Source organism: Cervus canadensis, chromosome 30 (assembly GCF_019320065.1).
Source record: "Cervus canadensis isolate Bull #8, Minnesota chromosome 30, ASM1932006v1, whole genome shotgun sequence".
NCBI classification, from domain to species: Eukaryota; Metazoa; Chordata; class Mammalia; order Artiodactyla; family Cervidae; genus Cervus; species Cervus canadensis.
This window is the reverse complement of record NC_057415.1, coordinates 18,940,976-18,968,298: the sequence shown is the minus strand read 5'-3', so window position 1 is coordinate 18,968,298 and position 27,323 is coordinate 18,940,976. Positions and strand designations below refer to the sequence as shown.

General features: G+C 45.1%; 1 protein-coding gene across 1 annotated transcript in view; it reads right to left on the bottom strand.

The window, feature by feature from the left end:
• ROR2 (receptor tyrosine kinase like orphan receptor 2) overlaps nt 1-22,961 on the bottom strand; it is a 235,766-nt gene extending 212,805 nt beyond the window's left edge. The window contains exon 1 of the mRNA XM_043453351.1: nt 22,667-22,961. Within this exon, the coding sequence (XP_043309286.1) occupies nt 22,667-22,754 (88 nt within the window). The 5' untranslated portion in view covers nt 22,755-22,961. The remainder of the gene's footprint in view (nt 1-22,666) is intronic.
• Between the last annotated feature and the right edge of the window lie 4,362 nt (nt 22,962-27,323).

Genomic DNA, 27,323 nt, shown 5'->3' with positions numbered 1-27,323 from the left:
CATTTCCTCTTTATGAGAAACAAGTAACTTGGCTTCCAGGCACCCTGCCTAATTTCTCCTGCAACTAACTTGCTATACCTAAGATATCCTATATCTATCCTTCCAAGAAGAATTTAAAACATATCAGTAGGGGGTGAATTTTCAAACTTAAAGTCTTCATCATGACCACTGGTCATCCCTGCTGTGAGATGTAGAAATCCAGAGTCTGCCTGCAATGCAGGAGACCCAGGTTCGATCCCTGGGACCCACTCCAGTATTCTTGCCTGAAGAATCCCATGGACAGAGGAGCCTGGCAGGCTACAGTCCATTGGGTTGCAGAGAGTCGACAAACCTGGTACCACAGGACAAGTACTGTATGACCTCCACTTAGATGAGATACCCAGAAGTCAAATTCCTAGAGAAAGAAAGTAGAATGGTGGGTGCCCAGGGCCAGGGGAGAAGGGCAGTCAGTGTTTAACTGGGGACAGAGTTTCAGCTGTGCAAGCTGAAAAAGTTCTGGAGATGGACGAGGATGATGTTCACACACCAATGTGAATGTACTTAATGCCACTGGCCTGTGCGCTTGAAAATGGTGTCAAGGTGGTAAACTTTATGTTATGGGTCTTTTACCACAACTTTAAAATGTGAAAAATAATCAGTTTTTCTTAAAAAGAGTAATATGCCACTGAAGTTGGTGAAATGGCTCTATTTTCCCCCATCTTACAGGCCAGACTTAGCCTAACAGAGCAAAGTAATCCTTTTCAGACTACACTTATTGCATCAACACTCACTGCGTGTGTCACTCAGTCATGTCCGACTCTTTGCGAACCCAGAGCCCGCCAGGCTCCTCTGTCCATGGGATTTCCCAGGCAAGAATACTGGAGTGGGTTGCCATTCACTCCTCTGGGGGGATCTTTCCAACCCAGGGATCAAACCAAGGTTTCCTGCATTGCAGGCAGATTCTTTACCACTTGAGCCATCAAAAAGGGAGGTGGTAAATTCTTCTTTCCATAAAATCCCATAGGTACAATCACTGACACACCCATGGCCCATCCCTGGCTGCCCACTGACCCGCAGTGGGCAAACAAAAAAAGTCAGTGGGTTTCCCTCAAGCATAGTCCAGTCATGAAGAGCACATCTCCAGAAAGCAGGATCCTGGCCCTGCCACCCCACAGGCATGTCTCTGGACAAGTCATGCTGCCTTTCTCTGCCTCAGTTTTCTCATCTGTAAAAGGGACTAATAATAGTACCTGTCCTAGTGATTGTCCTAGTGAAGGTTATCATTACTCATGGGACAAGTCTAAAGTGCACAGAGCTGCCCTCGACCCAAAACAAGCACTGAAGAATGATTCTGACACACAGATGGTCTGCACTGCAAGTAGACAGTCTTCCTGAGCAATCCCATCAGAGCATAAGGTTTAACTGGAAGCCTTACAAACAATCGGGATACCCTAGCCACACTCCATCCAGTTTAACTAGAACCTTAAGCAGGGATAAAGAAACCCAAATGCCATATGTTAAGGCTCCCCAGAAAAGCAGAGATTCTCATTAGAGTCCCCAGAGACATTTGTACATGACGTAGATCCCACTACAGATGAATGAAGCGCTCCATCACTGAGTCCATCTCACAGGCAAGGTTGAAAATCACGCAGAGGGAGCTGAGGAGACAAAAGATGGACCTGCAGGCTACAGAAGCTGAGACACAATATACCACGAGTGGTGTCCCAGAGAATACAGCAAACAAACAACAACAAAAAAAACCACACACACTCAAAAGTATGACAGATGAAAATGAACTGAAATAAAGGAAGAGTTAATTAGGCCCCAAGAAAAATGGCAACAGATTATTGGGTACATTTTTGGGGTACAAGCTGATAAAGTTACTCAATTTCAAGAACTCATATTTTCCTAGTACATCTTTGACCTGCTTTTTTACCTTCTAGTAACTTGTAACTAGACACGTTGTTACATAAAGGGCTTCCCAGGTGGCTCAGTGGTAAAGAGTCTGCCTGCAGTGCAGGACACAGGTTCCCTGCGTCAGAAAGATCCCCTGGAGAAGGGCATGGCAACCCACTCCAGTATTCTGGCCTGCAGAATCCCATGGACGGAGGAGCCTGGTGGGCTACAGTCGACAGGGTCTCAAAGAGTCAGACACAGCTGGAACAACTTAGCATGTACACATGCACTCCACATAAGAGCCAAAGAAAACAAATCAAACGAAAGGGGGAGAAAAAGGAAGCACTGAAAATAGAAAATATAACCCCAAAAGACAACAGATTCAAGGCCGTATATCAATAAACATAACAGAGGAAAACTTGTTATCTAGAAGAAAAGGACAATCAGGATCAAAACCCAAATAAAGCTATTCATTATAGTTAAAATAGCTATCTAAACCAAACAGATAGGAAGCAGAAAAATCTTTAGAAACAAAGCCTTACTAGACAATTAAGAACAACAAAAAAAAAGAAATCACATAATATTAACATATATGATCTAGTAAGAAGCAAAAAAACAAGGAAGACACTTAAAGTATTAAGGGTACAATCCTCAGGGAGGGACTTTCATTAATATATGTAGCAAATATCACAGTGTCCAAAAGACTGAAATAAAATCAGAGGAATAGACAGAAATAATAGCATAGGATACCGAATCTACCTCTCTGCCTTAGGCAAACAAAGAAAACAAAAAGTAAAAATAAATCACTTAATCAATGAGGTTGCTCTAAACCGAGATTATATTTAAATTCTAAATCTACATAACATATAATAACCATATTTTTAAGCCATTTAGAACATCAAATTCCCCAACACCAAAATACAGCAGATCACACTCTCTATGAACAACATGCAATGAAACTAGAAAATAACTCCCTGGAGGTATTAAATGTTCTTTTTCACTGTTGAATTGCAGAGAAAATAAAAATTGAGATTAAAGACTATCTGGAAAATAACAACTTTGCAGCAAAATCTAAAAGCAGTAGCCAAAGCTGCACCCATAGGAAAATTTATAACCTTAAAAAGTTGCCTTACTTATAATAAAATTGTTCTAAGGTTCGTGTAGAAAATTAACGTGACTAGCCAGGAAAATTCTGGGGAAAATGTGCAAAGGGACATTAAACCATACCAAACCCTACCAAACATCAAAATTTACAAAGCTATGATAATTAATTAAAAACAAGAAGACACTGAATGATCTGGAAATAAGACCAAACAAACATGGAATTTTTAATACCCAAAAAAAAGGTTGTTTTCCAACAACTAAAAAGGACACATTATTCAATAAAAGAGTTCAGGGCAACTCACTTCTCTGAGGAGAACAACTAAAGTTGGATCAAAATTCCATGTGAATGAAAGACTTAACCGTGGAAAATGTCATAAAACTTCTGCCAAAAAGGTTAATTTTTTAAAATAATCTTGGAATGGAGAATAGAGTCCAATGTCTGAATCAAAACTCAAAATACATAAAATAAAAGCTAGCTTAGCCTGACTCCATAAAACTTTCTGCATGGAAACAATCACAAGCAACGTAAAAGGATAACCTGAGAAGGAAATATTTTCATACACTCTGGAATAGACCTAAATAGTTTTAGAAGTCAGTGAAACAATTGAGAACAACTAGTTGAAAATTAGTAGAGAAAGCAAACATTTATTTCCCAGAAAAAAATGAAAGACTTATGAAAACATTCAGCCCCATGGACAATTTTTTAAATGTCAATATGAAGAATTAACATGCCATTTCTCTGTTGCAGACTTACTAGTACTAAAATGCCTGACATTTTCCAGTGTTGGTCAGGGCTTGGAAAAACCAGAGAAGCTCACACACCCTCGCTGCCACGTAAATCATTGCCACCTTTGGGAAGTGCAACCTTGTAGAATCTATAAAAAAAAATCTGTATCATTACCTTGTACAAAGAGATTCACTTCTGGGAACTGACTCTACAGGTACATAATGTAGAAGAAATAAAAACGTATGTACAGATGTACCTGTAGCACTCTTTCCTGTAATAGTTAAAAATCATAAGTATCCATCCATAGGAGTCCAGTGAAATAAATGATGTGTATCCAAATGGTAGGTATTAGCAAAGGTTTTTTGAAAATGAGGTGAGCGGCATGCACTAAGATGGAAAGATTTGCAAGAACTACTGTTATAGCAAACCTCGGATCAGTATGTGAGGTATAATCTCATTGTACATAAAAACAACTCAAGGATGCTACAACATGGATGAGCCTTGGAAACATTACACTCAGTTAAAGAAGCCAGATACAAAGGCCACATAATGTATGATTCTATTTATATGTCATTTCCAGTATAGGCAAATCCAGAGAGACTGTAAGTGGCTTAGTGGTTGCAAGAGCCTGGGGCTGGGAGTGAGAAGTCACTGCTAATGTAGGAGGTTTCCTTTGGGAGTGATGGAAATCTTCTAAAACCAACAGAGGTGATGGTTGCACAACACAGTGAATGTACAAAATGCCACTGAATTGTACACTTTAGGTTAATTTTATGTTATGTGCATTTTACCACAATTTTTAAAAATAAACAAAAGAGATGCACAGACAAGCACGGGAACCCAGGAAATATCTGGAATGAAGTACAAAGACTGTGGGCCAAGTTCACCTGGGACCTTTGCAGGTCTTCCCCGGCGACTCAGAAGGTAAAGAATCTGTCTGCCAAGCAGGAGATCTGAATTTGATTCCCAGGTTGGGAAGACGCCCTGGAGAAGGGAATGGTTACCCACTCTAGCATTCTTGCCTGGAGAATTCCATGGACAGAGGAGCCTGGTGGTCTACAGTCCATGGGGTTGCAAAGAGTCAGATACGACTGAGTGACTAACAGTTCTGCAGGGGAGGTGGGGGGTGGTTGAGAAGTGAGAAGGGCTTTTCATTTTACACCCTTCTCAGTTTTATTTTTTAAGTCATCACCATTTGTCACTGGGGGCTTTTTGTTGTTGTTTATCTTGATCATTACTCAATCGAGGAATAAATGCATAACCCTGATTTAAAATGAAAACAGGAAATTCCCTGGCTGACCAGTGGTTTAGACTTTGTGCTTCCACTGAAGGCGACCTGGGTTCAAGTCCTGGTCAAGGAACTAAGATACCCCAAGTTGTGGCCAAAAAAAGATTAAAAAAATTATAAGGTAAAATGAAAACAATCCAGAGGAAATTAAATGAAGTTCCTCTAAATAACACCCCAATGCTAGGAGGGCCCTCTAGTAAATATCTGCCTACAGAAAAGATAGAAAGCATTGTTTTGAGGGAGTTTTCACATAGTGATTAAAAAAAAAAAATACTTGCAATCATAAGTAGATAATTGGGCTCAAGCCAAAGTTCCCTCAGTATCATGAGGACATCCAATGCCCACCCCCCACACACCCAAAACTCAGGGCAGGACCCGTTCCACCGCTGGGGAAAAAAGTAATTATAAAGAACATTTTTAAAAACTTAATCCTGGGCAGATCAACTTATACCCATACTTGGCTTTCCTTCTTTCCTTTTATTTTGTTTTGAATCAGTTTGGGTTTTAGACGCCATAGAAATCTGTGGTTAGTCAACTAGAAGGAACATGATTATCTTAGGTTTTTTCCTTAATTATTATTTCTTTTTAAATACGAAAATAAATGGGCTCAAAGTATAGAGTAGCCAAAAAAAAAAAAAAATGTGAACCTTATCTGAACTCTGAAAACACTTCACTAATTAGAGATAATTGTGCCTGGGCGCTGCCTTGCCAAACAAAGGATTTTCCTTCTTCCAAAATAAAATGAGAAAGACGCATCGAATTTAGCAAGTTGTGAAGAAAAACTGGGATGTATATAGCAGAAAAGCAGCTGAATTTCAACAATGAAACATATGTGCTTGACCATTACTGAAACAGTCAGAAGGTTGTATCAGAATTACACCTCTTGTTGCCATTTAAGAAAGCATCCTCTGGGCTCCTTCTTACAAAGCTGCCTTCCAGTCAGAAGCCCCAGCAGCCACTTGGTGGAGGCTGACACCCCTAACACATGCTCGTCCTTAAAACTCATCCCCTGCAGGGCTCCATGCTTACCTCCCTCTCCAGCATCCAAAGGTGCCTACATCAGGTGCCCCTGTGGGAAGGAGCTGGCCTCATCTCCCCGCATCCCTGCCCAGAGTCTCCAAAAAGCTACAGGGAAGCCCTCTGGGAGTCCTGCTTGGCAAACTCAGGACCAGCCCAAAGTCAATGCCTTTTTCTGTCCACAGGACCTTCCTGTGGCCTCCAGAGCGACCCCTGCATTTTGGAACAGGACAAGGGGGAAGAAAGGAGCTGCTGACCCAAAGGACGGAGGAACGCACTTCCAAGAGCTCCCTCCCTCACCACCCCTCTCCACCGGCTTGCTCTTTCCTCTCCATTTGGCACTTCCAGGGCCTCCCTGCAGGGCCAGCCTTCAAGGATGCCAACAGCCTCCTGCTTCAAAGGCTCCCAGGCCCAGATAAATCACACAGGCTGACAGCCGCACCATCCCAGCGCCCAAGGATGTGTGCTTTTGTTGGATTTTGTTTTTGTCGTTACACAGGCTCCCCCAAGGGAAACAAAGGTTGGGATGGTTGCCTGACATCTTGGGGCCTCAACAGCCCATCTCTCTCTCCTCTGAGCTCCAGGAAACTCCCATCAAAGCCTCTCTTAAGAGCCAGGCAAACAGCTGGAGGAAGGGAAAGGGGACAGATGGGTAACTGACCAAAGACATCCAGGCCTGGACAAAGGGCTGGTCCCACAGAGGTGCTCGGGAGGCCACACCGGGCTGGCCAAAGCATCGACCAGGGAAGCAGTCCCAAACATCAAGCTTTCCAGGGAGTGGACTTGCCCTCTGATGCCAAAGGACTCGCCTGAGTCAGGACATAGACGCACAGAGAGAACCTGACCGTGCCCACACTGGGCCTGGTGACTCTGACTCCTAACTGCAACACTAACCAATCATGGGGCCAATCCAGTTCGCTGCCACCCCAGGTTGTGATGGGCTCAGTCACAGAAGTGTCCATTAGCAATGGAACATTTCTATCAGTTGAATTCCTATGCAGATCTTCTGAAAAGAAAATCAATAGAAAGCAATACTTGATTAGCCTGCATGTAAGTGTAGATGTGTCTGTATGAGTCAGCTCCAGCTGCCTTGACAAAGCACCACAGACTGGGGCGTTTCAACTACAGACCTCCATCCTCCCACTGTTCTGGAGGCTGGAAGTCTGACATAAAGGTGTGGGCAGAGTTGCTTCTCCCGAGGGCTCTCTCCTCAGCTTGCAGACAACCACCTTCTCCCTGTGTCCACACGTGGTCTTCCCTCTGAATCCAAATTTCCCCTTTCTATAAGGACACCAGTTATACTGGATGAGGGCCCACCCACCCCTGATGACCTCAGTTTAACTTGGGTACATCTGCAAACCCCTCTCTCCAAATAAGTTCACATTCTAAAGTATTGGGGATTAGGACTCCAACACTATATCTTTGGAAGAAAACACTATTCAACCTGTAACAGTGTAATATTCTCTTTATGACAAAAGGAATGAACGTCATCTTGCATGCACGCATGCTCAGTCACTCAACTGCGTCCAACTTTTTGCAACCCCATGGAATGTAGCCATAAAACCTTGAAATGGTACATTTTGAGAGACAGCTCCAATCACATTTCCACCTCAAAGTTCTTTTAGATTTCCTGCATTTTGCTTCAGTTTCAGAATATAAGATAATTCTGATTCTTTGTGGCCAATTTCACAAAGGAAAAGTATTGTAACAGTGCTCAGAACAAACTTGGGGTTCTAGGCTTAAACAGAGGTGGCTGCTCCCATCTGCACCAAAACAAGCTGACCCAAAGCTGTCTGCTGAGACACCACGGGGCCGGCATGAAGCAACCCTGAGGGCATTCTGCATGATGCTCTAAAAACATTAAATATGTTCAGAATCTAATTTGTTTTTTCTTAGTATTTATTTATTTGGCTGCCTTGGGTCTTACTTGTGGCACACAGGATCTGTGCTGTGGCATGCAGGATCTTTTGTTCGGGCACACCAACTCATGTGCTTGCTCCAAGGCATGTGGGATCTTAGTTCCCTGACCAGGGATCAAACCTGTGTCCCCTGTACTGTAAGGAGAACTCACACTGGCCCACCATGGAAGTCACCAGAATGGAATTTAGATTGAGTATTTGTAAAGCCCAGAGAATTCAACCCAGAGAACTAGCTGAGCTAGTTTTCTACATCCCCCAGAGCTAGTTTTCTACATCCCCAAACTTCCATCTCTTTACCCATCCATGCGCTGTGCCATGCCTAGTCACTCAGTCGTGTCTGATTCTCTGCAACCCCATGGACTGTAGCCCACCAGGCTCCTCTGTCCTTGGGGATTCTCCAGGCAAGAATACTGGAGTGGGTTGCCATGTGCTCCTCCAGGGGATCTTACCAACCCAGGGATCGAACCCAGGTCTCTGGAATTGCAGGCAGATTCTTTACTGACTGAGCCACCAGGCAAGCCCAAGAACACTGTAGTGGGTAGTCTGTCCCTTCTCCAGGGGATCGTCCTGACCCAGGAATCGAACCAGGGTCTCCTGCTCTGCAGGCAGATTCTTTACTAGCTAGGCTTCCCCAGAAGCACTTACCACCCAAAGAACAACCCAAAGATCAAGATGCACCCCTGAAGAGCTTATGAATCACTTACAAACTTTCACATCTCCTCGACAAATTGACTTCCCACACTTTCCCTTCACCTTCCCCTCTGGCCAGAGTTGGACAAGAATTTGTGACAAAGCAAAGAGCAAGATGACGGGAGAGAAGAAGTAATGTGTAACAGTTCCTGCTAATTTATCTAAATGTGTAGACACAAATGTTGTCCCCGGGGGCTCATAGACAGGATCCAGTAAAGTAATCCCTAGCACAGGAGGTATGGTGGAATCAAAGATCTTGAAGATTCCTATGATGCCTTCGCATCTCCCCCAGGGTAACCACTGTTGTCAATCTGACTTGTAGATTGGAGGCCTTATTCTAGAGACAGCTTTATCCACAGAGAGAGGAAAGGGGCTTGGGATTATTTTAGATCAATCCCATGTGGCGCATATCCTTCTGCAACTTGATTTTCTCCCTACCCAGAATTTCACTTTGAAATCTCCCTCCGTGGGCATCTACAGAGTGTCATCTTCATTTTAGCCACTGTACAGTAATCCATAGTAGAGACATGGTACCAATTCAATTATTCGGCTTCCATTAAAAGACACGTTGATATTTCCAGCTTGTCACTGTTAGAAATGGTGTAGCAGTGAACAGCAAGTTTCCCAGGCATGCACATACTTCTGCAGAGCAGGCCACAGCATATGCATATTGTAAATGTCACACGGCCCTCAAAGCGGGAGCTTACATACCACCATGCCACCCTCTTCGTATCGCTACTGACATGCTCCTTACGACCCATTTCTGACCTCAGGCAAAGCTCAGTCAGAAGTACCTTGGGATAACTGCCTCATAACTTGCGTTTTCTTGAACCCTACTAACACCAAACTCTTCTTAAGTTTTGGGTCTTCTGTATTTTTTTGCAAATTGCATTGCATCTGTGCACTGCATCCCTTTTAATTGGAACATTAATTTTTTTACAAGTTCTTTATGGATTCTGGTTACAGATCTGCTCATCTGTCATACATTTGGTAAAACACAGTCTCTCCAGCAAACAGTCTGAATTTTCAAGTGGGGCGTCAAACCATCCACCAAGAAGCACAAAACTGAGTCTTGTGATATGTTGTTGTTGCAAAGGGGAGGAGGGTACAATACACAGCAGAAAGCTAAAATGCCTTCCTCGCTCCCTTTCTACACCCCAACAATCTTTGTGTTAATGAGTCCAGGGCTCTGAGAAGGGTGCGTGCTGGCCCACTCTGTGCAAGGCTCTGCAGGGGCATTTCTCCTGGAGACGGTCACAGGAGCACCCCACCAAAAGCGGATGAATGAAGGGCTGCATTGGACACAGCTCCGTGGGCCTTCCCTGTGCCCCACGCACACACCATGCCCTTTGCTGCTCCAAGGCGGGGTATCCAGGCCTCTGCACCAGGACCCAGCTCTGTGCACGTCCCTACCACACTCAGGGCAGCCTTGGGAATGCAGAGAAGCAGCGCCTATACCTGCTTGAATTCGGAACCTCAGACCCAATGGGCCTCCCTCTGGCTGAAGGCCGTTCTGATGGTGAAAACCAGGATTTATGGGCACACCTTGCCTGGGTCCCGCTGCAAACAAACCAAGTGTGAAAGGCCATTTTCCAGGAAGTTGGGAAAGCTGGGCAGGGCCTGGGTATCAAGTATCACTTGCTTGTGATAACAGTATAGAGATTATGTGGAAAACAGGTCTTACTATTCATGCTGAAGTATTTACAAGAGAAAAATTAAAGCTGTCCAGGACCCATTAAGTGGGCCGGAAGAAATGAAATGAAATTAACAGAAAGTGTTAACTGTTGAAGCTGGGTGAAAAATATATAGGGGTTCCCTGTACTAGTCTAATTTTATGTATACTTGAAGTTTTCTATAATAAAAGGCTAAGGTAAAAGATGTTAGAAGATCTGGGGATCCAGAAACTGGACTAAGACTTGGTGATTTTTGTTCTTTAATAAACCCAGTGTAGGTGAAAGGCATATGGAGCCTGCCCCACCCCATCCCTAGGTGAGGTGCGACACCATTTCCCATAAAATTATAACCACTTGAGTCTCTCTAAGCAAATCTGTTCAACCCCATTATAGATTCCACTGGCCACAGTCACACATTTGTATCAATTAACATAATTTTCATGCCTTATTTTGAGATAATTTCAAATTTACTCAAAAGCTGGAAGATTCATGCATGAAACTCCCCCATACTTGTTACCCAGATTCACTAATTTTTCATGTTTCATCCCACATACTTCATCATTTTCTCTCCATACTCACACTGCTTTTTATTCTGAACTAAGAACTGGTTGCAGACATTATGCTCTTTATCCATTAACACTGAGTACACACTTCCTAAGACCAAAAATATTCTCTCACAGAACCTCAATACAATTAACAAATCCAGGAAACTGAACTCAGACCACACTTTTGAAGAACTGACCTCCATAGTCCAATTTCATCAGTTTCCAATGGAGTGCAGGTCAGTTTTCACTCTAAACCAGTCCTCTTCAGAAACATGCTGCATTTACTTTTCTCATCCTGTAGTCTCCTTTAAATTGGACTCATTTCTGGGCTGTTTTTGTCTGTCACAACATTAACATTTTCTACTACAGGCCATTTTTTAATAAAATGCCCCTCCATTTGGGCTTGCTGAATTTGGTACCATCAGACTCAGGTTCTACATCACAGCTTGAATGCAGGCTAATCTATGTCTTTCTTGAAAGGACAACAGCCACCTGCCCACAGTAGTGATGTGAGTCCTGGTCACCCAGGTAGGTGATGGTGGCTTGGTCCAGTCTGTGGTCACTGATTGTCCCTTTGCAAATAAGGGCTCTGTGGAGAAATACTTTGAGCCATGAACATCCCTGCTCCCCAGCAAACACAACCTCATTTAATTGCATTTAATTGCATTAGAGACTCTTGCCAAAATCAATCTGCATAATTATTGTTTGCAAAACATAATTTTTTTCAAGTCATCTTGCTTTTATTAGTTGGCATTTTACTGTATGGAAATGCCCTCTCTTCACTTTCTCTTCTATTCATTTATGTAATGTAGTACGTTAAACAGTGTTCCCCCAAATTCAAATCCACTCATAACCTCAAATGTGACCTTACTTGAAACAGTTTTTGTAGAAGTAATGAGTTAAGGATCTCAAGATGAAATCACCCTGATTTAAAGTGGGCCTAAATCCAATGACTTCTGTCCTTATAAGAAGAGGAAGAGGCACAGCGAGACATCTAGGGAGGAAGGACATGTAAAGCTGGAGCAGAGATTGAAGTGATGCTGCTACAAGCCAAGGAAATGCCAGAGCCCCCAGGAAACAAAAGGGGCAAAAAGGATTCTCCCTTGGGGCCTTTGGAGGGATCATGGACTGCCGACACCTTGACTTTGGACTTCCAGTCTCCAAAATTGTTGGGAAATCATTTTTTATTGTTTTAAGTCACCCAGTTTGTGGTACTTTGTTACAGCAGCCCTAGGAAAATAATACATGAATTTAACTATAGTTGTTCCTTGGTATTCCCTTCTCCCCCTACCCCCTGAGGATATCAAAGTCCAAGGCTGCTCAAGTCTCTTATATAAAATGACAGTACTGTTCACACATAACCCACACACATCCTCCTGTACACTTTAAATCATCTCTAGATGACTTATAACACCTGTTGTTGTTGTTGTTGTTTAGTTGCTAAGTCATGTCCCACTCTTTTGTAACTCCATGGACTGTAGCCCATTAGGCTCTGTCCGTGGAATTTCCCAGGCAAGAATACTGGAGTAGGTTGTCATTTCCTTCTCCAGGGGAATCTTCCTGATCCAGGGATCAAACCTGAGTCTCCTGCATTGGCAGGCAGATTCTTTACCCCTGAGTCACCAGGGAAGCCTCCTATAATACCTAATACAAAGCAAATACTATACAAATAATCATAAATACAATGCAAATGCTATGTAAATAGTTTCTGGTGTGCAGCAAATTCAAGTTCTGCTTTTTGAAACTTTGCAGAATTTTTAAAATATTTTTAATCCATGGTTGGTTGAATCTGAGGATATGGAACCCACAGAGAGGCAACTATACTTATTTACTTATTATTAACGTTGAGTAATAGATTCCTATTTTGTTCCATGCATAATTCATGTGTGTGCTAAGTCGCTTCAGATGTGTCCATTCTTTGCAACCCTATGAACTATAGCCCTCCAGGCTCCTCTGTCCATGAGGATTCTCCAGGCAAGAATACTGAAGTGGGTTGCCATGCCCTGGATCTTCCCCACCCAGAGATTGAACCAGAGTCTCTTACATTTCCTGCATCAGCAGGAAGGTTCTTTATGACTAGCGCCACCTGGGAATCCCTGCTTGTCTTTATGTGATGCTTTACTGCCCCAAATGTGACCACTGGAACACCTCCAAATTGGCAGCGGTACCTCTGATATGTTCTCATTACTTCTGACCACTTATTTTATATCATAAGAATATGGTCTTGGTTAATCTATTTTTCCCTTTCCTGGCCTCATAGTCAGTCATTTCCCCAAGGTATTCTAGTCCCTGTATTGTGTGATAGTATTGAGAAACCTAGATCTGGGCACTGAGAGTGCTTATTGCTAGTGAGATGCTAGAAATAATTGTTATATACAGGGGAAAAAAGCTATTTTATGAATTATGAATTTCTAATGTAAATGTGTATATATATGTGTGTGTATATATATATATCCATCCATACTGCTATGAAAAGCAAGCCCACTAAAAGTGCAAGCTGTGTTCTTGTGTTTGGAGTCGCTTTGTTTTTCACCTAGACTGAGGATATATAGTCAAAGTACCGGGTCCACATTCACTGGAACTAGGTTTCTTTTTTCTTGTCAGTGTAGTTACATTGTTTGTGTACAATATATTTAGACTTATTTACTTGTTTGCATTCAGTTTTAGTTTCCTGCCATTTTCAGTGATTTATTTTTTGAACATGCAAAACATTAACTTATTCCAAAGGTCAGAACTATACAAAAATATATGAAAATGAACTAAGAACAGAAGGAAATTATCTTAACATAGTAAAGGCCATATATGACAAGCTCACAGCTAACATCATGCTCTATGGTGAAAAACTGAAAACTTTTCCACTAAGATCAGGAACAAGACAAGGATGTCCGTTTTCACCACTTCTATTAAACATAATATTGGAAGTTCTGGACAGAACAATTAGGCAAAAATTTTAAAAAGGAATAAAAGGCATCCAGAATTGGAAAGAAGTAACATTATCTCTGTTCACAGATGCCATGATCTTACATATAGATACACAAAAATTCTATATGAGCTAATAAACAGATTAAACAAACTTGCAGAATACAAAGTCAACAGGCAAAATCAGCTGCATGTCTATGTAGTAACAGAAATTAATCCAAAAAAGGAAATTGAGAAAGTAATCCATTCACAATAGCATCAAAAAGAATAGAATATTAATACCAGTAATAATTTTAATCAAGTGGGCGAAAGACTTGTATACTGAAAACTACAAAACATTGTTGAGAGAAATTAAAGAACATCTAAATAAATGGAAAGAAAATCTGTGTTTATGAATTATAAGATTTGTTAAGGTGTCCATACTATCCAAAGCAATGTACAGATTCAGTGCAATCTTTATCAAAATCTCAGACACTTTTATCTAAAGAGAAAATCCACCCTAAAATTCATTTGTAATTCCAAGGAATCCCAAATAGCCAAAACAATCTAGAAAAAGTTGGAGCACCCATACTTCCTGATCTCAAAACATACTACAAAGCTGTAATAATCAAAACACTGACAAAAGGACAGACATAGACCAATGGAATAAAATAGAATCCAGAATTGCCCCACTCTACATGTGGAACAAATGACAAGGATACCAAGACTAATTCAATGAATAAAGAAAAGTCTTTTCAACAAAGGGTGCTGGGAAAACTATATTTCCACATTAGAAATAATGAAGTCAAATCCCTACCTTTCTCAATCTACAAAAATTAACTGAAAATGGATCAAGGACCTAAACAAAAGCTAAAACTATAAAACTTTTAGAAAAAAACAATAGTGGAGAAGCTTCAGGACATTGGACTTAGCAATGATTTCTTGGATGTGACACCAAAAGCACAGGTTTAAAAAAAATAGATAAATTGATTTTTTAATTAAAAATTTTTGTGCATCAAAGGATATTATCAAGTGTGGAAAAGCAACCCAAAGAATGGGAGAAAATAAGTGCAATCATATATCTGATAAAGAGTCAATATCTAGACTATATAGAACTCCTACAACTCAACCAAGACAACCCAAACAATCTGATTTAAAAATGGGCAAAGGATTTGAATAGTATGTGCTAAGTCACTTCAGTTGCGTCCAACTCTTTGCAACTCTATGGACTGTAGCCCACCAGGCTTCTCTGTCCTTGGGATTCTCCAGGCAAGAATACTGGAGCGGGTTGCCATGCCTTCCTCCAGGGAACCTTCCTGACCCAGGGAATCAAAACCATGTCTCTTACATCTCCTGCACTGGCAAGCAAGTTCATTACCATCAGGGTCACCTGGGACATATTTCCAAAAAAGATATACTAATGGCCATGAAATATATACAAATGATATGAAAAGACGCTCAACATCACTAATCATTAGAAAAATGCAAATCAAAGCCACAGTGAGATCAAAGCCACTTCACACTCATTATGAAGGCTGTTATCAATAAAGCAGAAAATAACTAATGTTGACAGTATGGTGGTTACTCAATAAAGTAAACTTAGAATGACCATACGATCCAGCAATTCCACTTCTGGGTAAATATCCAAAAGGACTGAATGCAAGGACCTGAACAGGTATCTGTACAACTATGTTCATAACAGCATTATTCACAATGGCCAAAAGGTGGAAATAACCCAAATGTCTGCCAACAGACAGAAAAAGTGGTAAAGCAAAATGTGGTATATGCAGGGGGTATAGGTACATGTGTGTATAATGGAGTAGTACTCAGTCTTAAAAAGAAGTATTAATATATAGCATGAGATAGATGAACACTTGAAAAGACTATGTTAAGTGAAAGAAGCCATTCACAAGAGGACAAATACCATACACTTCCATTTATTTGAGATATCTATGGTAGTCAGATTCCTAAGTAGAATGGTGACCATCATCGCTGGCAGGAGGAATGGGCCATTGGGGTTTAACGGGGGCAAGTCTCCATCGGGGGAATAAAGACAATTCTGGAGATGGACAGTGATGACAGTGGCAAAGGTGGAGATACTTAACACTGGGGGACTGTACACTTAAAATGGTTCAAAGGTCTATTTTATGCATATTTTACCTTTATTTTTGGCTTTCCTGGTGGCTTAGATAGTAAAGAATCCGCTGGCAATGCAGGAGACCCAGGTTCAATCTCTGGGTGGTGAAGATTCCCTGGAGAAGGGAATGCATCCTTATCTGGGAAATCCCATGGACAGAGAAGCCTGGCAGACCATAGTCCATGGGGTTGCAGAGTCGGACATAACTGAACGACTAACACTGGCCTTTATTTTAAAAAGATCTGAGGTAACTGATGTCACTTCCTAGTTTCTCCTGTGTTTCTTTTTGCAAAATAACCAGATGCACAACCTGTCCCTCCTTGTCTCATGTTCACTTAAGACAGAGCTCCTCCCTTGTCACCATCTCCTCTGGTAGCCATTAAGCTGCTCTAGAAATGTACTCAGTGTTATGCAAAGACTATAGTGACCTGGTGGTTATTTCACTGTCTGGAGAAAAACTCCCAACTCCTATATGTTATTTCCAAATGTTCGCCAAGAGTTGAAAACATAAGGCAACATCCTGCAACAGGACACCAAGGTGGACACTTAACCGAATGTGACCCAGAGGTTGTGCCTGAAAGCCTTCTCAGCTTTGGCCCTCCCTTTCTACACCCCTCTTACCATCCATTTGTGGGTGGCTCACTTTCTAGATGGAACTCTTACATCCCCCCTCAATTCCTCACCATCCCCCAAATCCTACTCATTCTCTTTCCCAACGCCCATTGTCTGCCAGAAACCAAAATGTTGTGTGCGTCCCTCCTCCAGACCCCTAAGGAATAACTGGACATTTCCTTCTGCTTCAGTTTCCTCCCAGGATACTCCCCCACCAGGACCTTTCCTGGGAATTCCCCCAACAAATCCAAGGCCAAGCCCCTTGATTTTTCATGCACCTCCTTTCTGGGGTGCAACTACTACCCTCTTAGCTCCCCTACCACTACCCCTGGCTGCTGCCAACTTAGCCTCTGAAAACACGGCTGCAGCTCACCATATCTTGCCCTGCTTATCGCATCACACCCTGCATTTGCCTGAGAGCTAAGATCCTCACCCTCTTGACTCCACATCATTTCCCCTTCTCTGAGGACGGCGCTCTGGCTGCTCTTGGTTCTGCCTCTTTAGGCCTGCCCTTCTCTCTCAGCCCTTTCCCATCTGCAAACACATTCCACAAACACATTCCACTGCATCCCACGTGGTGGCTCCGAGGTAAATGAGAAGATCTTAGGAAGGTTGGCCGCTATCAGGCATTATCACAGAGCTGTTGGCTGCAGGAAATCTTTGGCAAATCCTAGCTGAAGCGTATTAAGGCTCAGTTCAGACTGGACTGAGAATTGGTCCACGAACATGTTCTCATGTCATCTCTCCAGCTCCCTGTCTCACCCCTACTGTGATTTCCTTCCCCAAGTGGGAAACTGCTTTTGCATGCCCCAAATGTGCCTGGCATTGTGCGGGGGAATCCAACCAGTAATCAGGCAAGTTTCTTCGTCCTTTCTTGTGCTGGAATTCTTTGAATCTGTGCTTTAAACCTTGATGTGATATTTGTTTCAACACTTGAAGATTCCCCCATGATGTCAGACTCAGTCTAATTTGAATCAACAGTCATCACTATGACCATTTCATGTGCTTTTTTAATGGCACTGAAGCCATGATGTGGCCCTCCCACACATATGCACACACACAACATGTTCATATAATCTTGCTTAGCCCTTAACATATGAATTCTTTAGAACTAATATTTTCCCCAAATTAGCACTATATGCTATGTAAGTGTATACGCTAGGGTTTAGTTGCCTTGGTCATCACACCTCTGCTAAGCCCCTCTTGGGGAAGCCTCTCTAATCTAATTCTACAGATTAGAGTCAGTCAATCCAGTCCATTTTTGCCATCAAATCTCCCACAGTCAACAAACAGAACTCTAAGCAAACAAGGGGAGCCCCTCCCTGACTCTGGACTCCACAAGACATTCCTGAAGCAACAGCATCTAACACAGAGACGCCGGGCAAAGAGGAGTGGTGGTGGACGGGGCTTCCTGCAACGCTGGAAATGTCCTCTGCGTTCCTGGACCATCCCAGCCATCTGCCACATTTGCGTGCTAAATCACTTCAGTCGTGTCCGACTCTCTGCAACCCTAAGGACTGTAGCCCTCCAGGCTCCTCTGTTCATGGGACTCTCCAGGCAAGGATACTGGAGTGGGTAGCCATGCCCTCCTCCCGGGGATCTTCCCAACCCAAGGATCAAACCCACATCTCTTGTGTCTCCTGCATTGGCAGGCGGGTTCTTTACCACTAGCACCACAAACATGAGGCCCCTGAAATGCAGCTACTGCAGTGGAGGGACTGAACCTTTCATTTCAGTTCAGTTTAATTAATTTTAACCTGAATAGTTACATGTACCTACACTCCACAGCAGAAGCCTACAATGAGGATTTCTGTCATTTAAGTGCACACTGGGTTAACTAGCCCTCCAGGAGGGCACTGCGGTGTGGAAACCACGAAGCTGGAAGCGTTTGAGACTTGGGGAAAACCTTCCCCCACTCCAGGAGGATTTGAAGAAGCTGCCACATTCTCCGCAGATAACATCTCAAAAGTGACTAAGCGCTTACTGAAGCTCGTTCCAATGACAATTAAAGACACACACACCACATCTCACTGGAGCTTAAGACTTTCTAGAGGACAAGTCACTTAGTCTAATCAGGCTAGACTTGTCTCTAATTATTTCCTTCCCTTTGTCTTTTGATTTTTTGGTTCTTTCAGTAGAACTTGGGGGGAAAAAAAAAAACACAGAAATTCCCAAAATCGTACAAATAACACCAACACAATTCTTTACTTTTGAAAAGTTTTCCCAACACTGTTCAACAATTCCTTGGCCACTCTGTTAATACGATTTTAAACAGATTACACCCCAGACATATTTTATGACAACAGCACATGCAAGCAGAGCTGTCCCGCCCTTATTTCCAACTTGGCAAGCTCCTCCGCAAAACCAAATAAATACATACTAGAAGAAGGCTGGTACAAACCCCAGCCAGTTGCAGCCATAATTAGTGGGCCAGAATTGGTCTTGTTGCTTAGATTTTTATTTCAAAACTCAAGAAGCCTGCACTACCCACCAAAATCGTAGCAATTCTTTTACAGTGATACAGTTCTACAATACAAAACCAAAGAACTCAAAGAGTCCCTGAGAAGTGATGTTTTCAAAACCAGTTCTTTCAGTCCAGCTGTCCTTTCAAGAAATTGCTATTGGACATGTAAAATCCGGACTTAATCAGCAACACTTCTCTGCAAAGCAAAGCCCTCTGGTTCCTTTACTTTGACACCTTCCAGGCATGGTATTCATAGGCTCCACCTGGCAGTCACCACAGGGTCCCCAAAGAAAGAAGTATCTTAATGGCAACTTTCTTTACCAGGAACATATCACAGGGGATCCCCATGGGGGACAGCAGAGTAAACCCAAAGCTTCACAGCCCAGCCCTTCTCCAGGTGGTAACCACAGGATGCTACCGGTCCCCCTCCAGGTTCCCAGGGAATGGACCAGATAAACACCAAAAGGCCCCTGACATCAATGAATGTTTTAGAAGATGGTTATAAACCTTGGGTGCAGATAACAGTTAGTAACCCACTTTCTCTTCCCTGACTACAATTTGGAAGTATATAATTACACCTCTCCCAGAGAAAAGAGTTAGCGTGCACAAATTTCCTATACCGAATCAGAGTGGCCAGGGCTCTGCAGATTAGGGGGGGACCCAGTCTTTCACACCCAGTTCCCATTTCAATGATAATGATAACTTTCCACATCCTGGCCTCCCATGGAATGCATTTTAAAGGAGTGCCACTTCTCCAGCTGCAACCTTGCTTTAGAAATCCCTCTTTAGGGGATTAATCTTCCCTACCTGTCAGACAGGCTGTTCCCCTGCCCCTGCATTTCTATCCCACTGATCTCAGGAAAAGATTCCAAAGGCTAGAGCGTGAAACCCAAATTCTTCCAGGTTTCAATGTCTCAAAGGTTAAACCGAGGGTAGAAAGACAAAACACAGGGGACAATTAATTCATGACAAATCACACCACAACAGAGAGTGACACACACAACAATTACAGCCGTATTTTGACCAAACAACAGGAAAACGGTTTAACAATAAAAATAGAAATGGTATTTCACATTGCCTTGCAAATCTGCAGATTGCAGTCACCCAAAACTCCTGGTCAATGTACCTTTTTAACCCACGTTGCTTTTCTGAAGGCAAAATGTTAAGCAGATTTCTTGTAAGTTTTCTAACTATGATTTGCTTTACTAATCAAGAGTTCAGCCTCATTGACTAGAGCCCCTCGGTCACCTATCACCACTTTTATAAACAGTTCACGACAGCAGCTCACACTGAATGCCACATAGTGGTGGTCATTGTCCAGATGACATTTTTATCAAGTAGACCTGAGGGTTAAACTTGCTTTTGCTATCAGATACTGAAGATTTTCAAATGTGTGCTTCTTCTTTTCTTGGTACACAGCCGTAATAAGAAAAACATGTTGCCTTACTAAAGAGTATATAAAAACTTTTCTTTTTCCACAAAGTCTTCTTTTTCAAGATGTTTTCATTTACTTACTTTCAAATGGATCACTATCATTATTTATTACCGCCATCACTCCAGGGATCTGGGCCAGAAGTAAACATTACACTGTCAAAATCAGGGGTGAGGAGACCCCAAAACTCCCAGTCTGTCAAACCCTGGCCAGGGACACAGTCCAAAATTAAGCATTTGTCTCCCTAAGGAACAGAGCCTTCTATAAAAACATAGAACTTATAAATCCTTTTAGAATAACGTCTCCTTGTTTTTACATAGTAACGTATGTTTTGTGTATAAAATACACTCAGATTACAGGGATTCCTCTTTACAGCAGAAAAGATGCCAAATACTTGAATCTCCTGTAATCATAAAATTGTATTCATAGTTTGAATATGATCTGATTCTTTGCATTTCCACTTCACCTAACATTCCAGAAGAAAGAGAATTATAAACAGCTTCCCTTCTCCCTCCCCTATAGAAATTACTATTATTTTACTGGAGAAAGAAAATTACCTCCACACAGGGTTCAGAAATTAAGGAAAGTGATACTGGATTGCTTTGTTCCTTGGAGATTTCTTTAACTCTACTGGAAACTACGGCAATGTTTAAACTCCTCTGCCCAAAACGCAAGCAACTTTCCAGTCTTGCTGCAATCTTGATTTAAGGAACAGACCCATCACCTTTTCTCACATCACCCACTTCCAACTCTACCCCTGGCAAATGCAACTAAAACCGCTGGGCCACAGGTTTGCGCGGTAGGGTTTTGCAGAGCAATTAACCCCCACATGGCCACCACGCAAACGCTGTTCAATGGCAGCGGGTTCAGCCCGGGGTTCAGCCCCTTCTTTCCCCTCCCGCAGCGCAGCAAATGCACCCCTTGACTCGAAACGGGAGAGGGCTTCTAGCGGGAGAAGGGGTGCAGAAATCCAGAGGGATGCTGTTTAAAAACGCACAGACTAACTTAGGTCTGGTTTACTTACCTTTGCACCGTGCACCTTGAGCGGCTTATGCTTTAAGGGACAGCGACAGAAACTCAAACCCCTTTCCCAAATCAAGTAACCAAGGATGTGTGACGTAATTGGCTCTTGTATTAAACCCAAACGCCCCCCAGGAAAGGCTGCCCAGCATTCCTGAATCGTTGGATGGATCCCTGGAGCGCGCAGTTGGCAGCAGAAGACGAAAACCACCGAGCCCCGTTCTCGTGTCTTTTGTCTAATTCTCACCTACGTGCAGAAATGCCGGGGGGAGGGGGCACAATACATGGAATAGGGGACACCGAGACCCGCTTAGGTGTAAGGGGCGGCTCACTCATTTCTGGGTCACGATGTGAACCCCCTTAGCTTTCAAACCTAGAGGTTCCACCGCCCTCCCTCGCTTCAGCAGGGTGCGGGAAACTGGCTGGCTGGGGGGCGGGGGGCTGGCAGGCGGGTGCTGCGGGTATCGGACAGCGTGGCACCCTAGGCCGATCCCCCTAGCTTCCACCGAACGTGATGGCATCTCTTGCTCGCCCCGGGGTCCACGCAGCCCAACAGCGTGCGACCCTCGAGGGGAATGCCACCCGGGAGCCCGGCCCACCCTCCAGCCAGCCCGAAAAAGGCTAGGTCCCCAGTAGCGGGAAGGCGGCCCGGGGACCCCGGACCCCAGGCACAGGAAACGCGGCTTTGGCCACCTCTCGGCGGGGGCGGAGAGGGTGAGGGGCCAACAAAAGGGAAGCCAAATTCCCTTCCAACCAAGGGGCGGGGATCGGGAGCCCCCTTCCCTGAGCCTCGTCCCACCGCGGCGCGGGCGCTGGGGAGAGGTCGGCGCAGACCCGGGCGCCGCGGACCTGGAGCTCTGGAAAGAACCTCGGGGAGCAGGGCCGAGTTAAGGTCTTGAGAACCTCGGACACGTCTGAGGACCCGGGCGCCTGCCGCCTTCACAATCACGACCCTCGGAAACCCCCGGCTAGGGGCTCCTCGCGGGCGCCGGCGCCGCCCGCCCTAGTCTCTGGAAACACTTAGGCGTCCCAGGAGCGCGCCTTATTGAAAGCAGCCCCGGGCGGCGGGGCGCAGATGCGGAGCCGGGCTGAGGTGGGCACGGGAGGGGGGCCCCCGCCAGGCGCCCCTCGCCCAGGAGCACCGGCGCCGGCGCGGCGGCGGGAGCAGCAGCATCGCGAGGGAAGGGACGGGCGCGCGAGTGGCAAGCCCTCTGCCCGCGATTGGAGGAGGTGCGCCCGGGCGGACGCGGGCTGGTGAGTCCTACCTGAGGCCCTGGACACGCAAAGCAAGAGCGCGGCGACCGCCCAGACGGCCGGGACGCACAGCCACCGCAGCGCCGAGCCCCGGGCCATGCCGCGGGCCGTAGGGGCCTGGGCGCGGGGATCCGGCGCCACCACCCCTGTCGGCCGCGCGTCCGCTGCCCTTTCTCCTGGGCGCTTGGCGAGTCGGTCCCTTTCGAGGAACTCGCGGTCCTCTTCCTCTCTCGGCCCGGATGCGCCGCTCGGTTAGGGCCGGCCGGACGCGCGCGGGGGGCGGACCGCGGGCAAGCAGGGAGGCAGGGTCCCAGGCTCGCCCGCCCCGATGGGCAGAGCAAGAGGCCAGCGCTGGCGCCCCCTGCTGGACCGACACGCCTGTAGCGGGCGGGGCGCGCGGGCAGCGCGGGGCCAGGACCGGGGGGCAGCCGCTCCGTCCCCGGACGCGCCTCCCGCGCCCGCCCTCCTGCCTGCTCCTCGGAACGCTTGGACGCAAAGGTGGAGCCTTGGGGACGTCCAGCCAGACCTCGCGGGGACTGCCCTAGCCACAGAGAGTCCTGGCGCAGTTGGCACCCACCTTTAGGGGCGGGACCCCCGAGGGCCTAACGGTAAATCTGTAACTCAGGACGACTCGGTGCCCCGCCAGCCTCCACCGGGGGCACATCAGAGAGACACCCAATCCCAGAAACCGGTGGCGCGGGAGGAAGAGAAGCAAAACTTTCAAGGAAAAGGGCAGCGTCCCCGCCGGCGCCCTCCCGGCCTCTCCTCTCTACGCTGCAAGCAATGAGAACAACTGCGTGCCTCCAAAATGCTCGGAAACTGCTGGGAGTGGAGCTGCATGGAGGGAACTCTCGGGAGCGCGATGCTATCCGAAGCCACCGTGGCCTCGGGTTTACTGTTAAAAGCAAATTGTGTAATTTTACCCATTAAACACAGAACACTATTTGTTCTCTGCAGAGCCCCAGAAACATGCAGAAGTAATTTGCTTCACTTGTAAAAGACGTTTTGAACGCAATTCAAATAGCATATTTTCTTGCTTATTCTTGGTTTTGCTTAACACATGCAAAGGTCTGAAACTGGAAGGCCTGACCCTCCTGTTTGTAACTTAGGAATTTTCTTTGTTTTTGCTGTCTTGGAGAAAGGGACTCGGAACATTCAGGGACTCGGTTGCTTGCCTTGTGAGATTTATCTTTTAACTGATCAGGGAGCGGTTTGGTTGGCGTTTTTGCTCAAACACCATTTCCGGCTAGTTGGGTGAATTCGAGAGAGTCCTGGCCTTGGGTGCCAGACCCAGAGACCCCTGAGCTTGTCCCCGCCTGGAACTGCCCCTCCACAGCCTCACACATGGCAGGAAATAAAAGTCCTTGCTGTGGTCTCCTGACAACGTGGCTGAGCCGCCCCGCCTGTTACCCCTGTTCAAATTATTTCGGCCTCTGTCTCTGCTGGATCGGTTTGAGTGAACAGATTTCCAGAGCAGAAGAGGGGCTGTGACTGAGACTGGTCAGGGACGGCGGGGGACCCAGGGCAGAATGGGAGATGGTAAAAGCATTATCCAACTGCAGCGGCCCCCGCAGCTGCTCCGCGCGCCGCTGGTGCGGTCTGAACCCGGGACTACTCTCCACGGTGTTCTGCGAGCCCTGCCTGGTGTTTATCTTTGGGTTTTTCCTCCTGTTTCTTCCCCTGGGGTCCCTCAAGGATGTTTTAAGAGTAAATAAGCCTTTAAAAGTTAGTCTTGAAGCACTAGTTCCAGACTCCTCCATTATGGTTTTGGCAAAAAAGACAGACGGGGTGCGGGCGTTGGGGGGGAAGGGCAGGGGGGAGCCGGGGGCAGAGAAATCGCCGATGAGACTCGCCCTCAAACGCAGTTAATCGGCAAAGCATTGTCCTTTCTGTAGACATGCACTCCTTTTGCTTTCCACTGCGAATGCTTGAGGTTGTCCTTCCAGACCCGTTCTCTGAGCAGCTCTGCCACTTACGATACACTTACACTTCTTGGTGTGAACTTTGGGGAAATGACCTAATCATGCTTCACCCGCTGTCTTGTGCAATTTTCACACGACTGGATTCTCCACAAACCTGACCCGAGAGTGTAAACAGCAACATGTATTTTTGCTGACAGTTCCTTGGGTGGGGTCACACATGATTTCTTAAAGCTTTTTTAAAAATTATCTTTTCAGGTTTTCTCTTTCCCCAAATTATTCCTGGGGCTTCCCTGATGATGCTAGTGGTAAAGGACACACCTGCCAATGCAGGAGATGCGCTTAATGAAATGTGCATTTGATCCCTGGGTTAGGAAGATCCCCTGGAGGAGGGCATGGCAACCCACTCCAGTATTCTTGCTTGGAAAATCTCATGGACAGAGGAGCCTGGCAGGATATACAGTATTCCTACCTCTAACTGTCGTCTGGTCTGCTGTACCCCACATCTCCCTCACCCTCCTTTCTCCCCTTTCTACAGGTTCAGAACTAAGGGACAAATGCAATAAGTTTAAGTCACTTCAGTCATGTCCAACTCTCTGCAACCTCATGGACCATAGCCCACGATGCTCCTCTGTCCATGGGATTCTCCAGGCAAGAATACTGGAGTGGGTTGCCATTTCCTACTCCAACACCTATACATGGGAAGGGCCAAAATATGCATTTTCTAAGTAGTCAGAAGAATGTGGCTTAGATACCAAACCAGGTTGGACCTACTTATTCTCTCAAACCTGTATTAGTTATCAGTTGTTGCGTAACAAGTCACCTCCAAACCTAACAGCTTAAAACAGTAAACATTCATTATTTCACATAGTTTCTGTGGGTCAAGAACTCAGGAGAGGCTTAACTAGGCCCGGCTCAGGGTCTGCAGTGAGGCTGAAGTTAGTTGTCATCTGAAGGCTTCACTGGGGCAGGAAGGTCTTCACAAGGTGGCTTACTCACATGCTAACCCTGCAGGTTAGCTCAGGGTGTGGGCAAGAGGCCTCTGCTCCCTCCCAGCAGGAACCTCTCCACAGGGCTCCTTGGGCATCCTCACAACATGGCACCTGACTTCTCCCAGAGTGAGAGCCAAGTGGCAGCTATAGTGTCTTTTATAACTCAGCCTTGGAAGTCACATGCAGTATCTTGTTGGTTTCTCACACCAGACCTCTTTGTTGTAGGAGAAAGCTGGAAGGGAGGTGTGTATACCAGGAAACTGATTATCACATCACATACATTGAACACAACCATGCTGTCCCCAGGACATGCAGTAGGCAAGAGGGAGAGGAAATTATTATGGCAAGAGCCAGCAAGAATAACAGGAGGAAGCCAGGCCCCCCTTGAAGACCATCAACAGGGAGCCATGCCGCTATCCAGGGAAAATATTCCTGGTGTAGAGATGGGCCTATGTGAAGGTGTCAAAACCAGGGGGTCTGGGGTGTCTGAAGAACAGCCTATTGGCCATTTGTATACCTTCTTTTCAGAGAAGGAAATGGTAGCCTACTCAAGTACTCTTGCCTGGAGAGTCCCATGGACGGAGGAGTCTGGTGGGCTACAGTCCATGGGGTCACTAAGAGTCGGACACAACTGAGCGACTTCACTTTCACTTTTCACTTTCATGCATTGGAGAAGGAAATGGCAACTCACTCCAGTGTTCTCACTTGGAGAATCCCAGGGATGGGGGAGCCTGGTGGGCTACTGTCTATGAGGTCACACAGAGTCGGACACGACCGAAGCAACTTAGCAGTAGCTGCAGTATACCTTCTTTTGTGAAATGTCTTTTTAAATCTTTTGCTCATCTTTTAATTTCTTATTTTTGAGTTTTAAGAGCTTTTTATATGTTCTGGATATAAGCCCATTTCAGGCAGATAAAAGACTTGGACGTAGATAATATTTTCTCCCAGTCTCTGGTGTGTCTTTTAATGTTTTTTTCAGTGTTTTTTTTTTCATAAACAGCAGTTTCTCATTTTGATTAAACTCAATTTATCAGTTTGTTTGTTTTTTTTATCTTTTATGGGTAGTGTTTTCTGAGTCTCAGTACATACTAGCTCCAACCAAAAAAAAAATCAGTAAGAATCTGGAGTGTTTGAGCATACCAAACTTTACTGCCCTAATGTGGAAAGTCGATAACTACAGTTCACAGCCTTCTGCCCACTGGGCTTTTGTGGGGAGCACGTGCAAAACTAGCGCAGTGAGATTGTCACTTATTCATTTTTTTTCAGTTGGGAGATCCTCAACTGAATTGGACCCTCCTCTGGCCACAGCAAGTGATACAAAAATCAAGTCCAAAGCAAGATAAATGACAGAACTTGTCAAACAAGACAGCTCACTTCCTCACTCCACACTGAGTCCACACAAACAGCTCAACCATAGTCAGCTGGGATTCCCAGACAGTGAAACTCAACAGACAGCTTTTTCCCCCTCTCTCACTCAGCCTCTCTGTAGCACTTTATCATGGGGTACTCATTTACCCTTGGTTTTATGACACCAAGCTCTCCTGGTTTCACTGCTACTTCTTTAAGCTTTCCTCCCATTCTCTTTTGTTCCCTGACCTCTCCATTGGGCAGGTATGCTGGACATGATCCTAGGCTATACTTTCTTCTCAATCCACACTCCCAAAGGAGAAATCTCTTCCAAGTTCATGGCTTCCGCTAACACCTATTCACCTGGCAACTCCTAAATGTACACATCCATCCTGGGCTAGTCCCCTGAC